Below are 15,599 nucleotides of genomic sequence, written 5' to 3' on the forward strand. Positions count from 1 at the left end.
CAGTCAGACTAGGAAAGGGTATTGAGAATCTGTGGCAGAGTTACAGGAGGAACATAGGAGACAAGCTCAGCTCTCAGATAGACCTGTAACTGTAATCTAAGCCTTTAGCCAACACCCATCATTACAGAAGCCTGTCACTTACTTTCCAGGAGAGAATACATGGGACAAGCAGAAGCCACAGTTGGCATGCAGAGACTAAAGCATCTGGTAATGGAAAAAACCCAGTACAAGCAGTCAAGGCACTTTGTGTCACTGATTTTATTCACATATACAAGTTGACACTACACTAGTAAATATAGACAATATAGAAGCATTAAAAACAAATGCTGTTTAAAAACTTTAAAAAACACATATTGCTTCAAGCTTAGATGATATTTCCCTATTGTTTTTAAAGTGAATTCAGTGCTAACAGTAGCTGAGGCAGCTTTCCATTCACCTGTACCCCTGATTTTACAGGGGCTACTGCCAAGGTGTTGAGTCAGGTTCCACATATGGCTTTGCTGCGGAGTGCACTAAGTGAGCTGGAAACTGGAACATCCAGGTTACCACACACAAGGCCCTTGTTGCTAGCTTTTGGTCCCTATCACAGTAAAAAAAAACACAATAATAAGAGAGGCCTTTATAGTTCAGTGGCACTGCATTAAGCCATTAAAAAAAAAAAGATCAGATATACTTCCCTAGAAGTTAAAAAAAATTTATTAAAACGTGCATTTGCTACCTGGATAAAATTCTTACCAAAAATTCAGGTCTGCCCCTCAGTTTTGTTAAGTTTGGCTTTTAAGTTTAGCTATCGCTTTGACTATCTCAGCTTCCAGTGGAAAATTCTGTAATTTATAGTTGCAGAGATTTGACAGCAGTGACTGAACAGGCATGCTACTGTATTTTACAGAAACATTCTTATGCATTTCTACATTGTAAACACTAGTCTTCACAACACTATAAATTGCAGCATTACACATTGTAGAAGTCTTGTTTCACTTACCTAAGTACTTTGAGAAACAAAAAGGAATAAACAACTATTTTAATGAAGACTTTGGACAACTGAGTATTTACTGTGTTCTTACAAAGTGTTACTTCTAAAACAGGAGTGAGAAGTGTTCATCACTTAGCTGAATTCAAGAGTCCATGCAAGACAAATTTCAGAACTTCCTTAATTGATAGGGTGACATTCACTACATTTTCTGGTTTTTAGTGAGTCCAGTTTGATGCAAAACAGCCACCTCCTGTAAGAATCTATGAAATATAGTTAAAGCTTTTACACTTGAAAAGTTCTGCTTTCCAAGTAATTTGGCTTTTTGTTTGTTAACATCAAAACACTAAAATAACATTTTTCCAGACTTCAGCCTGCAGATGCCAAATATTTTGCATATACAACTTGCAGTGACCAGAACTATACTGTTTCACAGTCTAAGCAAACCTACTAGCCTTTTATTTTTTTGTCATTGCCCAAATGCAGGAAGGCTACCTGATTCACAGAATAATTTACCCCTCACTTCAGGCATTATATTACTTAAAGCAAGATGGTACCAACATAGCACCCAGCATTATTTTTAGCTACAGACTCTTTGAAAAAGCATGACAGTGACTCACATGACCCGATTGGTGTCACTGCTGTCTTGGTGGGGAACAGCTCTTGACCAGACACGGATAAGAACTGGATCGTTTCCTCAGTACACAGCAGCCCTGATGCTGTCAAAGATTCTCCTGCTCAGCAGAACACCTGAACAAGCCTGTTTGAGACATTTTAAGTTTGGTACCCTGTATCCAAGGCAGGAGACATTTAAGCCTTCTATAATTATTGGAAAGTCCAACATCTAACAGGAGATCCATCTTACCCAAAAATGGGTGCTTAAGGCAGGCATATAGTCATCTTGGCTTTTCCCTTCTCAGTGGGAAGAGAACTGTAGGAGCTGTCTTTGAAAGCATGGCAAGATGAGCCCTGCCCTATACAATCAAGGAAACTGACAAAAATGTACTGAGAGCACCGTCCATCTGCTGTATTTACATGAAGCCTACGAAGCTTGTGGGCAACAGGGACAGGCAGAATTCTTGGTGGATAAGGCTGTTAAACGCTACTGAATTAGTGCTTTGATAGTGTTGCTCAAAGCTAGTTTAGATTTCTGAATCGAGACAGCATCAGATGCAACTTAAGCATATTTACAGCAGCTATTTAAAGAGGAAAACACAAAAGGAAATTAAGAGAATCTCATACGGAATTAAAGGCATCCTTTGGAATAGTTTGCCTCAGTTTTGGGCACTGTTCTGAAGTTTTAGGAAGTTCTAGCCTGTGGGTTGTCTTAAGTTGGACTACATTAATTTTGCTGTGCATAAAACAAATGATATTTTGCATTCCCAGACTTAAAAGCTCTAAGATCCCTAGTAGGTAGCCTCAGCAGGAGTTGCCTGTATTTTTATAGCCTTATGCTTAAGACAACAGGTAAAAAACATTATAATTTCACAGATTCCAGGAGATCTTAGCAAGACTAGAACTGAGAGTAATGAAACCTTTACCGTTGTAATGAACACTAGGAGGCAGCAGGGCTTGGTCCCTATGCACAATTACTTTCCTTCAATAACACAAACCAAACTTTCCACTAAGCACATAGCTGTGTTGCTGTAGTAATTCTAGAGTCCTGCTAACACACTGGAATTGTGGAATGAAGCTAAGACTGGTGCAGGTTTCTGCTGCAGAAGTGCAAGTGTGCTTCCTGTGAGAAGGTGTCCAGTCTGTAAAACACAAGCTTCAAAACAATTAAAATGAGATAACCAACATATGTCACTAACACACAACATCTGAACAAAACTTTGAAGCTCACAACTACAGCAATAGTCTGCCTAAAGCTTAGTTATCAAACTGAAAAACAAAAATTTACAGCAGCTTAAGGGAAAAAGACAACCAAACACTGAGGGTATCACAATGCCTTACTATATAGAAGTAGGACCTACAAAGCAAGAGTGCTCAAACTCCATTATATGTTCTTATTTACTAAAAGGTACAACTCTCCTTCCCCTAGCCCTCACCCCTCTATAGTGAGGAGTTCTGCATGAATTTTGAGAGGCAGAAAGCTTCTCAGAACTTCTCTACAAGTTTCATCAACGTGATTTAAGTTTAAAACCTTTTAACAGTATACTTGTACAGTACCACCAAATGGAATGCTTATTGCACTCTGACCCCCACTGAGCAGAGCAGATAATTCTTGTGTTAAAAATAGACTTCACTAGATAGGAGCCAGCCCTCTCCTTCAATAAATGCGTCTACATGATTAAGTGTGGAGTAAGTGTGACCACAAGCTTAATACAGTGGTACAACTTGATACTGGTAGAACAAGCAACTGCTTATTGAGCAGCAGCTATCAGCTAATGATTGTCTGCATCAGTTATTTGGTACAACAGGCACAGCAACAACAAAACAATCCTGTAGCTGCTCCTTGCCCTGAAAATTAGTAGTTTACTCTAACGACCTTAGAAATAACAATAAAAGTTAGCATTGGCAGATTCACTAATTGAACAAAGGGGTTTTTTTTAAAATTTCTATATACAGACAATACTTGGTATTTGCCTGCCTAAAGCATCTACATTTATTAGTGCTGCTTACCAGAGCCACTGGCTTTCCTGCTGCCTGACTTAATACTTCTACCAAAAAAGTATATTAAGTCAGATAGTACTATAAATGCAAAGGCACCTCCATCACACCTTTAAAGTCTTTCCCCAAGACCACCTCCCTGTGACTTGGACTTTTAAAATAAGGGACAACAGATTAGTTGTAACCAAGATTTTAAAAGGTGTTTGCTTTGACTCCCTGTATGCTAAGGTCTCCCCCCTCCCACCCCCACAACAAGTCAACTGAAGTATTAGAAAAATTCCCAAAAGGGGAATTGTTTTAAAAGTTTGGGTAGCTATATCTGAAAGCCTCTTCAAATGTTATGGCTCCAACGATACACCCCACTGTGAGGTAGGTAGCCAAGATAAAAACATTGTAACAAATATTTTAACAGCTGGAAACTCCCTATAAAAACCTTGCATAAGTAGTTTGGTTCCTTGCACCAGTGTCCTGATATGCGTAACTTCTTTTGAAGATGCCTAAGGGAATGCAAATTCACAGAGCTCTCGCTGAGTAGCATCTCATATATTCTGTCATCCACGGGTTATCTGGTGGGGAGGGCTTTATTCGCCAGGCTGTCTCTGCTTCTGCTGATCGTACTCGCCTCTGAGAAAGCTTCCTTTTCTCCACTTGTCTCCTGTTCTTTGCTCGTAGAGCAGATTCATGAATCTAAAAGACCAGAGTTAGTATTACAGCAGCAAAACAGCCTAGGGACACACACACCCCCCTTCAGGAAAACTAAGGATCACTTTGTATTTGTCCCAGTCCCCATCCTGAAGAAGTGGGGTTTGCTGGCAAGATTATATTTTCTTCTTTAACTTGTACCACTAACAAGAAAAGCACAGGGGTTTTTTTATATATAAAAATGCCTCAATTTCTATTCTGCATTATCATTCCCACTTCACACTATTAAACAACTGCAAAAATCTGGAATGTTTCTCAGTCCTACTGTGACATATTCTAAAAGTCTCAATTCTCTTATTTCTACCATTTTTAAATTCTTAAACATCCTCAGTATGCCCAAGCATACCTTAAAAAGCAGCGCCATAATAGTAAGGCAAATCCCTAGAGACTGAAGAACTTCATCTTGACAATATGCTGCAGGCACACCCGCATTTTTATGTTAATAAATTATCATATTTTCCCCAAATTTAGTCTTAAGAGCCAGCTTCTATGTTTGCTTGCTTCTGTCTCCAGATTTAAAACTGTCTCCCATCTCAATTAGGGGAAAGTAACACTTTTCAAACATTTAAGAAAAGTGACCTAGCCGGGCATTAAGTAGTCAGTTCCCAATTAAAGAGACATCCTTGGTGACAAACCACCACGTAATTGGAAGGGTTTCAGAAGCATCCTGGCCATTCACTCCAGCTCAAGACCTGATCTTAGGGGTTCTGTAACTGTTTCTAGAATAAGAAACGTAGAAGTCTTAGAAAGCATAAATATCTCTGCTCAAGACAGGCATCAGCCTCTGTTAAGCTTCAACATAAGGCACCAGTCAACTATTTCCTCCGCTGACCAAAGCTTATCAACCCATTAACAGCGTCCACTATCAGGAAGGGCAGCTTCTTTCAAGAGCTGCAAGGCCCAAGTTCCACGTTTCCCTCAAAGGTTGACCTGTCAGGAAGGAAAAGACTGTGCTTCAAACTCCTTCCAAAGCAGCCCACTGGAAGTCAGCTCTACCTTATACATCAAGACCACCACCCACCTTAGTCCTCCGGTATCTTGGGTCATAAATTCAGACTCTAAATTCGTAGCAAGATAAAGACAAGACACTAGCAGGGATAGAATTAATGATTACATTTTACCAGGCCATGAGCATTACAGAAAAAGAAACTGATCTACTATAAGACTCCAACCTTAGTGTTTCTTGCCAAGCCAGAAAACAGACCCCGCTACAGCAGAATCCTAGTGCTGTCCATGACCGTATAAATTTTATTTGTGCTATTTTGCTAGTATTTACATCAACCCTGCAATCAATCAGCTATCTGACAGCCCATTCCACTCTCAGCAAAAAGTTCCCTGCTGGCAGCCCACGGGAACAGGCTGCCCGACAGACATTCTAGCAGTAGAGCATTTGTACCTTCTCAGTAAGGCTCCTATTCCTCAGAAGCACCCCAGCAAAAGTCACTCTTCCACAGCACAAGTGCTACCCCAGTGTTTATATACATGTCTGCTGTGGGGTGCCTGGTGCTAACTGCCTGCTGCTTTTCTCTTGTTTTCGTGAGGTTCAGAATGCAAAAATACATTTATAACAGCCAGAAACAAGATAGCCAAGTTTTAATCAGAACTTGCAAGGATTAGTCAAACATGGGACGTTTCAAAACCAATTAACAGTTAAGAGCTATTTGATTTGGACATATCAAACCTCTTCAGGTTTATTACTACATTTTATTTTTTAAAAAAATTTATTGCTGGAATCTTCATGCACTCAAAAGCATCCCTGAGAAGTTTTACCTAGGTATTAGATATATGTCTTACCCAAGCACTAAGTAGTCGCCACCCTTTAACAAAACAGAAACTTTTACTTACATCATTTGCTGAAGCAGAAGCACAGACATTGTGAGTTTTCTGGCTACCAGTATCTGTCTGTCTTTCACCCCACCCATACAGGGCAAATGGATGTTTATTCTGCTTTGGTGCATCTGTCTTTTGAGGACTTTTGGCTGATCTTCGATCATTACGACTGGACAAGGCACTTTGGCTTGGACGGCGTCCTGTACGGCTGGTTTTGTCTGCTTCCTTTACAGAAGTGTGTTCTACAGTTTTTTCTTGCTCTTCCTTCTGCTGCTTTTCTTGATCTTCTCTTCCTTTCTCTAAAGAAAGGAAATAATCAAGTTATGCTTTAAGCTCCCAATGATAACATTAACATCTGATTTGCACGGCTTCTCTTAATACATCACTGAAGCTGTGCCTTTTTTAGAAATGGAAGAAGTCATTATTCCTTAGCAACAGATATATACCCTGCTTAAATGCCTTCATTCTTTCTCTAGTGACTACAATATTTCAAGCCCATCCCTCTGTACATCAGCTTTCACATACTTAAACATGCCTTTTGCTAGTGAGGCTACAGAAAACAAATGGCTTCAGGCAGCATTTTAAAGACTGTTCCCAGCGATCTTCCATCTTCACTATTTCATCCTTCCATCTTTCAGACAGCAAACAGATGGACTGCCGAATGCCTTGGAAATGCTGCCAGCCAGTCAGAGATGAAGCCTGATAAGACTATGTGCAATATTAAATCACTCATGTTATAAGCTTCCACTGAAAAAAAAAAAAAGGTGATTCATTTTCAAGCTCCCTGATTACACATACATCTCGACTATGGTTTTCTGTTTATGGAGGAGCGGGGAGCATGAAGCAAAGACATACAAAGCGACAGACATCGCCCTTGCTGTCTGTTCTGTAAAGTACCACACTCTACAGGCAGTGCTCTCTGAGCCTTATTTCCTCCACACGCGCTTTTTAAACCTTCCATAACAAGGGTCCAGCATTTGTCCCCTAGGCATTGGGTTTGTAAAATAAGGTTTGGGAGGAAGAATTTAAAGCCTGTATCATTGTTAATTTGCAGATGTAGATCAACACTGATGGCTGAATCAGCAGTATGAGACATTAAGTAATAAAAACACAAACAACTGTTTCTTTAGATCTAATCTTCTTGCATTACAGAGGTATGGAGAAACTAGTTTTCCTCTGTGGTGCCTCACAGTCAGCAGTTCTTGAGGTTCCCTGAAGCATATACTGCTACTTATACACAAAAATTTGGGTGTTAGACTTGAGATGAGGAAAGCCAGTATCTGGTATAGCACTGCAATACTTCATTAATCTAAAAGGCTGGTAAGAAAGTCATGCCTTACCATAAGGATATAAGTGGTTTTGAACAAGTCTGTTTTATAACATCATTAAATATGATTCTGTGATTAAATATAGTCAAGTAAATGCCCATGGATAACAATTACTGACTGGAAAAGAACAGCCAAAGATTTTTTTTTTTCCACCCTTGACCTGTAAAGTATTACTAACTGGTAACAAGAGGTCTTGAACTGTTAATACTAAACTAATATATTTATCAATGATCTGGACAGGGAGATCAAGTGCACCCTCAGTAAGTTTGCAGACAACACCAAGTTGGGCGGGGGCAGAGCTGGTCTGCTTGAAGGCAGGAAAGCTCTGCAGAGGGATCTGGGCAGGCTGGAGCAGTGGGCCAAGGCCAACTGTATGAGGTTCAACAAGAAGTGCCAGGTCCTGCACTTGGGTCACAACAGCCCCATGCAACCCTACAGGCTTGGGGAAGAGTGGCTGGAAAGCTGCCTGGTGGGAAAGGACCTGGGGGTGTTTGTCAACAGCCAGATGAATATGAGCCAGCGTGCTAGCCAAGAAGGCCAACAGCATCCTGGCTTGTATCAGAAACAGTGTGGCCAGCAGGACCAGGGCAGTGATTGTCCCCCTGTGCTGGGCACTGGTGAGGCTGCACCTCAAATCCCATGTTCAGATTTGAACCCCTCACCACAAGAGGATAGAGATACTGGAGTGTGTCCAGAGACAGGCAACAGAGCTGGGGAAGGGTCTAGAGAACAAGTCCTAGGAGGAGCAACTGAGGGAACCGGAGGTGTTTAGTCTGGAGAGGAAAAAGACTCAGGGGGAACCTTATGGTTCTCTACAACTATGTGAAAGGAGGTTGTAGGCAGGTGGGAGTCAGTCTCTTCTCCCAAGAAGTGATAGAACAAGAGAAAATGGCCTCAAGTTGCACCAGGGGAGGTTTAGATTGGATATTGGAAAAAATTTCTTCACCAAGAAGGTTATCAAGCATTGGAACAGGCTGCACAGGGAAGTGGTCGAGTCCCCAGCCCTGAAAGTATTTGAAAAACAGACATGGTACTTACAGTCATGGTTTCGTGGTGGACTTGGCAGTGCTAGGTTAACGATTGGACTTCATGATCTTAAAGGTCCTTTCTAACCTAAATGATTCTATGACAGTAATCAAATACATTGCTTTCAGTACATTAGTGAAATATTACTTTGGGAAAAAGTAAATACTCAGAACCCTGGTTTAGTTCTCCATCCTGCAAATCTTCTACAGTAGTCTGCACAAGTTGAGGTTAGACATTGAACATGGCCCCCAAGCATTGTGGGCACAAGCAGACATCGTGATCCAAATCCTCTTTAAGGCCAGCCGTGCCTTTTAGGTAAAGGCAACTAAAGCCTTTCATTAAGCTAACAGCGTAACAGTCCACTAATAAGCGATTCCCTTCAAGTGTCCACCTTTGAACATTAGGTGCTGCTTTCTGCTAGACAAATAGTGATACAGTTCAAACTCTGCGACAAACACACTGAACTTGCAAGTTTTCTGCCACACCATCTATTTCTGATTGTGGTAGGGACCACCTGCAAGCTACCTCTGTTCCGAGTCTCAGCACTTCCAGCCACCACTAGCATACCTGGCACATACAGAGGGAATTCCTCCGCCGGTGCAGTTCACCTAGTTTAAGGCTTGCTTACATATTGAGAGGTTGACCACAGACAACTAGCACAAATTTTGCCTAAGTGGCTTCATTAAAAGCAGAAGGGCTTGCAAACCCTGTGACAAAATAGCAATCATTCTCGCTAATTGCTATGATTTAACTAGTCAAGCAAGTACATGCCCAATCTGACACTGCTTTAATTTCGCTTCTGCATCCATCCAGCTCTGATGAAATGGAAGTTACCTGCCTGGCACACTGGTTAAGGACCCATTTACTCTTACACTCACTTTGTGCTTGTAAAGACACGAAGGCTTGCCACATGCCCCAGCATTCCCATAAGGCGAGCCTCATGCGCTCTCCTGCTAGCCATTAGTCTTGCCAGCACGTCTTCTGCTTGCTGCCAACCAGCACAGTGGCCCTGGTTCAAGCCAACCTATACACACTTCCAAGCTGTGCAGGTGCAGCATTCATCTACGGATGAAAACGCAGTACAGCTGAGTATTTGGTTAAGACTAGCCAGCAGTGTTAAAAGGATTTGAAGCTGTATTTGTTAAGAATTCAGCTGAGTGTCTGCCCCCACAAAGCAACCAAGAAAAGCAGTCAAGGCCAAAGGAGTGACAGAGTGAGAACAAAAAATGGCCCGAAGAATTTCACATATCTAAATATTGGGTGCACATAGTTTCAGTCATTACAGCCAAGGCTGGATAAAAAGCAAGCAGCAGTGATGTCAACATGGTAAAAGACCTGCTTTGCATAGCGTCCTGGGCTCTGGGACACACAGCTTCACCTCTAACAAAGCAGCTCATTCATCACAGTTGCAACAGGCAGCACAGAGCTATTCTCTTACGAAATATTATCCACACATCTCTCTACACAGCCCACTCCTAAAAAGGGACAGGGCTAGGTCCGTTATCAGAAGGATGCACTGTTTTGAGAAAATAAAACACTGAAGTAGGACATACTGCTGTCAGTTCTGAAACAGGAGTGCTTTTATTTTAGGAAGCTGTTCCATCCTCCATTCAAGGGAAAATGTCCTCTTCCTTCTCTACAACGGAACGGAGCACCACAGAGTTCATGAGCAGCAGAGGAGACATTTAGAGACTTAAAAATACAGTAAAGTAGGGACTCTGCAATTGCATGGATACTCTAGCTTCAAGATAATACTACTTCAAGGCAACAGCCGTGCCTGGGGATGCTGTTCACTAGGATTAGTTCCAGCTGGTGTAGAAATGATTGAGCCAGCTTGTCCCAAAATAGCAATAAAAGCATATGGGTAAATGGCACACAGAGTCCTGCGCACAGTCTTGCGGTGAATGCTGTATGCCAGAGCATACTATAGCACCTACTATTAGAGCAGGTATTTCAGTGAATTCACTCCTACAAGGCATTTATACAGAACTCGGTTGGTGAAAGCACAAAGCAGGTATCTTTAGCAGTTATTTAAGACTTTTGTTTAAAACTAGAGTTTATATCCAAGCCTTTTTGTTAAGCATCCCTTTCCACAGGAAGGTAGAAAAGCAGCAGTTGATAGCAGGGAAGGAGGTAGACCCAAGGGCTCAGGGAGCCCAACCACCCGCAACACCTTCCAGCTCCAGCTGACACAGGAAACTCAGAACTGACTGGCCGCAGCATTACAGGGATTAGACAGGAGAGGGGAAAAGCTAGGAATATTTAAAACTGCATCATGGATGCTAAGCAGAGCACACTGGACAGGAGGGGATTAAGTGCTTAGCAGGCAGAACAAGGCTGCCAGGCCCACCCAGTATGGCTGTTGAAAGCTCCTGCCCAGAAGCAAGTCACTTAAACCCTGCTGCATTGCCCAGCTTGCGTAACACCTCCCCTCCTGGGCTCAAGCAGGAAAAGCTCAAGTGGAGCTTCTCACCCTCCCACGGGACTTCATGCTCGATGGGGCAGCTAGGACTCCCATTTCAAAGACTTACTCCAGGTACCAAAAACCTTCTGATTAGGCCCCACAGGTACCAGGGGTCGAGCATTCTCTCTCTCTATAGAGATGTTTGCTTCTTACAGCATCGCCTCAGGGTCAGGAGAAGCACTTCGTGCTTGAACTGCCACGGGCAGAACTCAGTTTCCTGCTTTAGTACAAACACCTCTGCAAACAGGGCAGGTCTCCAAGGGCTCTTGAAGGCAGCATATGCTCACTTGTGGGTATGAACAGGCTACGGCTGGGTAGAAAATAGTTACTATAGCTGCAATAGACTGCAACGTCATTGCTTTGAGACAGATCTTGTATGAGGCAGTATCAGAGCTACCAGCAACACAGCAGCTCAGTTGATTAGATTCACAGAAGCTTCATCTGCAGCAGAGTTCAGAAAGAATGAAAGAAATTCAGGCTTAATAGCAAAGCTCATTTCCAACCAAAAAAAAGTAATTGACCTATCTTTGAATCACAGTACCATCACCCCCTAAACCAACACTGTTGCCTTCCCCCACCACAAGCTACTCCTTCCCAGCAAATACGCCTGCAACAGGATGGCTGACAAGATCAGGGAACAAGTTTGAAATTGGATCTTCTGCTGAGTTGCACTAATCCAGATCAGTCACTTTCCAACTACTGTGTGGCAACTGCTTTGATAGAAGCTTGTCACTGCCATCACTTAAGACCTCTGCACAAAAATGCTGAAGGCAAAATGTCAGTAAGGATTGAAAGATGGCTTTATTCCCCGTGTGTGTGCAGCAGTATCATTTCACAAGCAACAGGTCTGACAGCAGTGCTGCTGCCAAGAGCTCCTGTCTTTCACTTACCAGCCCACTGGGTTCTGTTGACAGTTTTGAGGATGTGTCAACTCAACCAGTTGATTTAGGTCAAGATGTTGTTGGATTATGCTTAAAGCACATCTGTGCCTGGGCATGGTCTACAGAACAGTCCCACAAACAGCTGCTGCAAGTGAAGGGCCAGAAGGAATTAACCCAAAGTTGCACCAAGCACACCTTGGTATCACTCAGCTATAGCCTGGGCATGAGATACAGCGACAAAACACGTTTGTCCTATGTGCTCTCTCAGGTATTCATGTCGGTAGTGCCTTAGATCAATACCACTAAGCCTTAAAGTCAAGCTGCATACATCAGCTTTCTGTACACACACCAGAAGCATTTACAAACTGCTTTACAAACACACAGAGGCTCGTCTTACTGAGGGAAAGCAGCAACTGTGGCCACACACACCGTCACAAATGGTCTTTACCTCAGATACTAGGCAACACTAGTGCTTGGCCAAACACACTTGGCCACAAGCACTGTCAATACCACTCAGCCAGAAAACAGGCTCCCCACAGAACAGAGGGAAGCAGCAGTAGCCAGGTAACAACCAGGATGCTGCAGCATGTGGGTGGATGTCAAGATTCAGAAGACAAAAGATATCATCAACATGAACACACACAGCTACCCACAGAGCGCTTCAGTGTAATTAAGTTCTTCCAGAGGAAAAAAAAGCAGCCAAATAATGGAAGATTCAGAGCAATAGTTTCTATGTTATCTCCTCCACATGTTTTAATCAGCCAGAAAAAAGAAAAATACATCTTCAAAATTGTCCAGTACTGAATGAGTCACTTGCTTATGTATTAGCATGTACACTAATATAACACGCTTCTCCACTAAATCCAGCTGCCTAAGCAGAATTGTTCTCAGTCCTTTTGCTAAGGGCTTAGCAAAGCTCTTAAACACTTGCAGAACTTCAAACATTCATCCTAAGCCACTTGGCAAAGAAACAGTTAGGTACCATTTTTTTCCCATTCTAAGTGTAAAATAGCAAGGACCCAACAGAACATTAGGCATTCCCTTACAGCAGCCATGGCAAAGTTGCATCAGCTACAGGGGCACAATTGCCCAAAACCCTATGGCTTGGCAGGCTGCTGTTGCTCCACAGTCCCTTTGCCACTGATAGAGTAATGAGGACACAACTACGCACGCACCGCAGAGTCACACACACCATCACTGACCACAGAGTGCCCACATAAGCGGCACATCCACAGCTATCCAGCTTTCACCCACTGCCAAAGCTAACACAACCAGAATCAGGCTACCAAGCAACTCCAGCCAGATCTCTTCCCCGAAAGGAGTCAGAAGGAGCAGCAGGGAGCAGGTGAAGGACCGAGCAGAGTGCCCTGGCCAGCAGTCTCTAGCCTTGGCAACTGCCAGTCCCATCTAGATCATAGGAGAATACCTGCTCTATCCACTGGCTCAATGAGCAGAAGAATGAAATTCTGGTCCCTACCGCAACTGCCCAAGACTGGCATGTGTTCAAACTGCATCAGAAAAGGTGGGAATGCAAAGTCCCCAGAGCAGCTTCAACAGCTTCCACCCTCCCCTCACTAGAAGCCAAGCCTTTAGACTTGCCCATCAGAACAAATCACCTTTTCCCACGCAATCATTCCCTGCTCTTTTGCAAACCCTTAGGGCTTCTGAGATGCTACATACTTACTTCTTCCACACATACTCCGCAGTTTAACTTCCTCAAGGCCTGCGGGAGGAAAGCAAGATTAGACCCACTAATACTTTGTTACATACTGGCTAACTGGAGTGCTTCCATCACTGCACAGCTTTGGAGAAGTGGAGTACATTACCCTGGCAGCTAGCAGCTGTGTATCCCCCCATATGGGGGCTGGGTACCACAGGCCCACCCAGCCATGAGGGCTACAGCTCACCGCAAAGCCCTGCATCACCAGCATGCTCTGAAACACCAGGGCTCTGAGATAACAGCGTAGCTAAAGCTTTTGTATAACTGGTATTCTTAAGGACAGTGAATGCAGTTTAGCCTTGAATATCAGAATACAGATCATTCTGGTAAGCTCAGGCCCCAAGGGACATAGAATCATATTAGTCTCCCCACTCCAAACAGGCACATCTAGCTGAAAAAAAATACCACACAACAAAAAACCCAACAGGCAGCACAAGGCTTAGCTGAACAATTGCCGAGGATTTTCCCTGCTACTGTACAACATTTACAGCTGATCCAAAATACTTTGCAAAACACCTATCAATGGCTGCCAGATGACGTCTTCTTGCATTATAGGTAAGAAACTGTATCCTATGGGATAAAAAGATACTAACTTGGGAAGCTGGACAGTGGTCTACTTGCTCTGCATAGTCAATTTTTGAGACATCAAAGGGCAAGACAAGCTAGAAAAGAGCAAAATACCATCAGCTCTGCACCTGCTTAGGCCTACAGTTGCCTGCACTCAGCTGCAACCCCAAGACCAAACCTCAGGTCTGGGTTAAGAACCAAGCGTTCGGCTGAGACAGATTACATGCGCAGATGCAGGAAAGCCACCGCACCAAGCGCCAGTCACTGGCACAGCGTCCAACTTGCCACTGCTTTTGCGGGAGAACCTGCTTATATAACCGCAGAGATGCTCCGCTCCCATGGCAACAGTTTACATAAGTGGCTGTGACTCAGGATGAGAGTTCCCACCACTTGGCTCTTCAAGAGACGCCTCCGATGCGGCAGCTGCGGCTCCGCCGGCCGAGCGGGGAGCGGTGTCACCGCCGAGCCGGCACACCCCCCTGGGCGGCTGCGGGACGGGGGGAGCCCGGCACCCTGCCCTCGGTGAGGCCCTTTCCTCAGCGCCACCCGCTCCCTGAGGTACCGCCCGGGCTGGGCCGCGTCGGGCCCCCGCGCCCCGAGAGCAGGCGAGCCGGGCGCCCCCGCACCGCCACCCCGCAGGCCCCGGGCGGAGCCATCTTTGACAGCCCGGCAGCGGAGGGGCAGGGCCCGCACGGCCCCCGCCGCAGCGGCGCCCCCGAGCTCATCCACCCCCACACCGCCGCCGCCACCCCCCGCACACCGCCGCCGCCACCCCCGCTCCCTACCGGGGCTCGCCCGGCCCGCCTCGCTCGGCGCTGGCGTCGCCGCCGCCTCCTCCTCTTCCTCCTGCGCGGCCGCGGGGCTGCCGGCGCCCGGCGGCGAGGGGGACCCGGCGGTGCTGCCGCCGCCGCTGCCGCTGTCCTGCTCCCAGCCGTCCCACAGCCAGGGCCGGTGCGCCTGCTCCAGGAGGCGGCGGCTGAGGCGGTAGCGGAGCAGCTCCAGGTAGCAGGCGCCGCACGACTCCCACTTGGGCTCCTTGAAGCGCTTCATGTACTCCGTCTTCACCCGCCGCGCCGGCACCACCATGGCGGGGCCGGGAGGCGGCAGCCGGGTGAAGCCGCGGCCGGGAACCGGGAGCCGGGAGCCGCCGGCCGAGCCCGCTCCCTCCCGCTGCAACGTTTAAATCCAAACAGCGGCGCCCGGCCCCGCCCCCTCCCCAACCGCCACCCCCCGGCCGGCGTCACGGCGGGTGCCGGAGCGGGGGGGGGGGGGTCCGCCGCCCCCAGCGGCCACAGCGCCGCCCAGCGGCGGGGGGTGACGGCAGCGGAGCGGGGGCACCTCGGCAACCCCTGAGGCGGGGTCCCGCCCGGGGGCGGCCGCGGGTGCTGGGGGCTGCGGCCGCCCGCGGCGCGTCAGAACGGCTGCGTGTGCGGCGGCTGTGGCCTTGCTGCGCAGCGCCGGGCAGGCCTGAGCTAAACGCTGTTTCTGCAGGGCACAA

General features: G+C 45.7%; 1 protein-coding gene across 1 annotated transcript; it reads right to left on the minus strand.

Moving 5' to 3' along the window:
* Nucleotides 1-239: 239 nt before the first annotated feature.
* Nucleotides 240-15,305, minus strand: CCSAP (centriole, cilia and spindle associated protein). The gene is made up of 3 exons (XM_055810302.1): nt 14,887-15,305; nt 6,131-6,414; nt 240-4,270 (listed from the first exon to the last, which is right to left on the minus strand). The coding sequence occupies exons 1-3, from the start codon at nt 15,185-15,187 to the stop codon at nt 4,097-4,099; spliced, it is 759 nt and encodes a 252-aa protein (XP_055666277.1). The 5' UTR covers nt 15,188-15,305; the 3' UTR covers nt 240-4,096.
* Between the last annotated feature and the right edge of the window lie 294 nt (nt 15,306-15,599).

Source organism: Falco peregrinus, chromosome 7 (genome assembly GCF_023634155.1).
Source record: "Falco peregrinus isolate bFalPer1 chromosome 7, bFalPer1.pri, whole genome shotgun sequence".
Classification (NCBI taxonomy): Eukaryota; Metazoa; Chordata; class Aves; order Falconiformes; family Falconidae; genus Falco; species Falco peregrinus.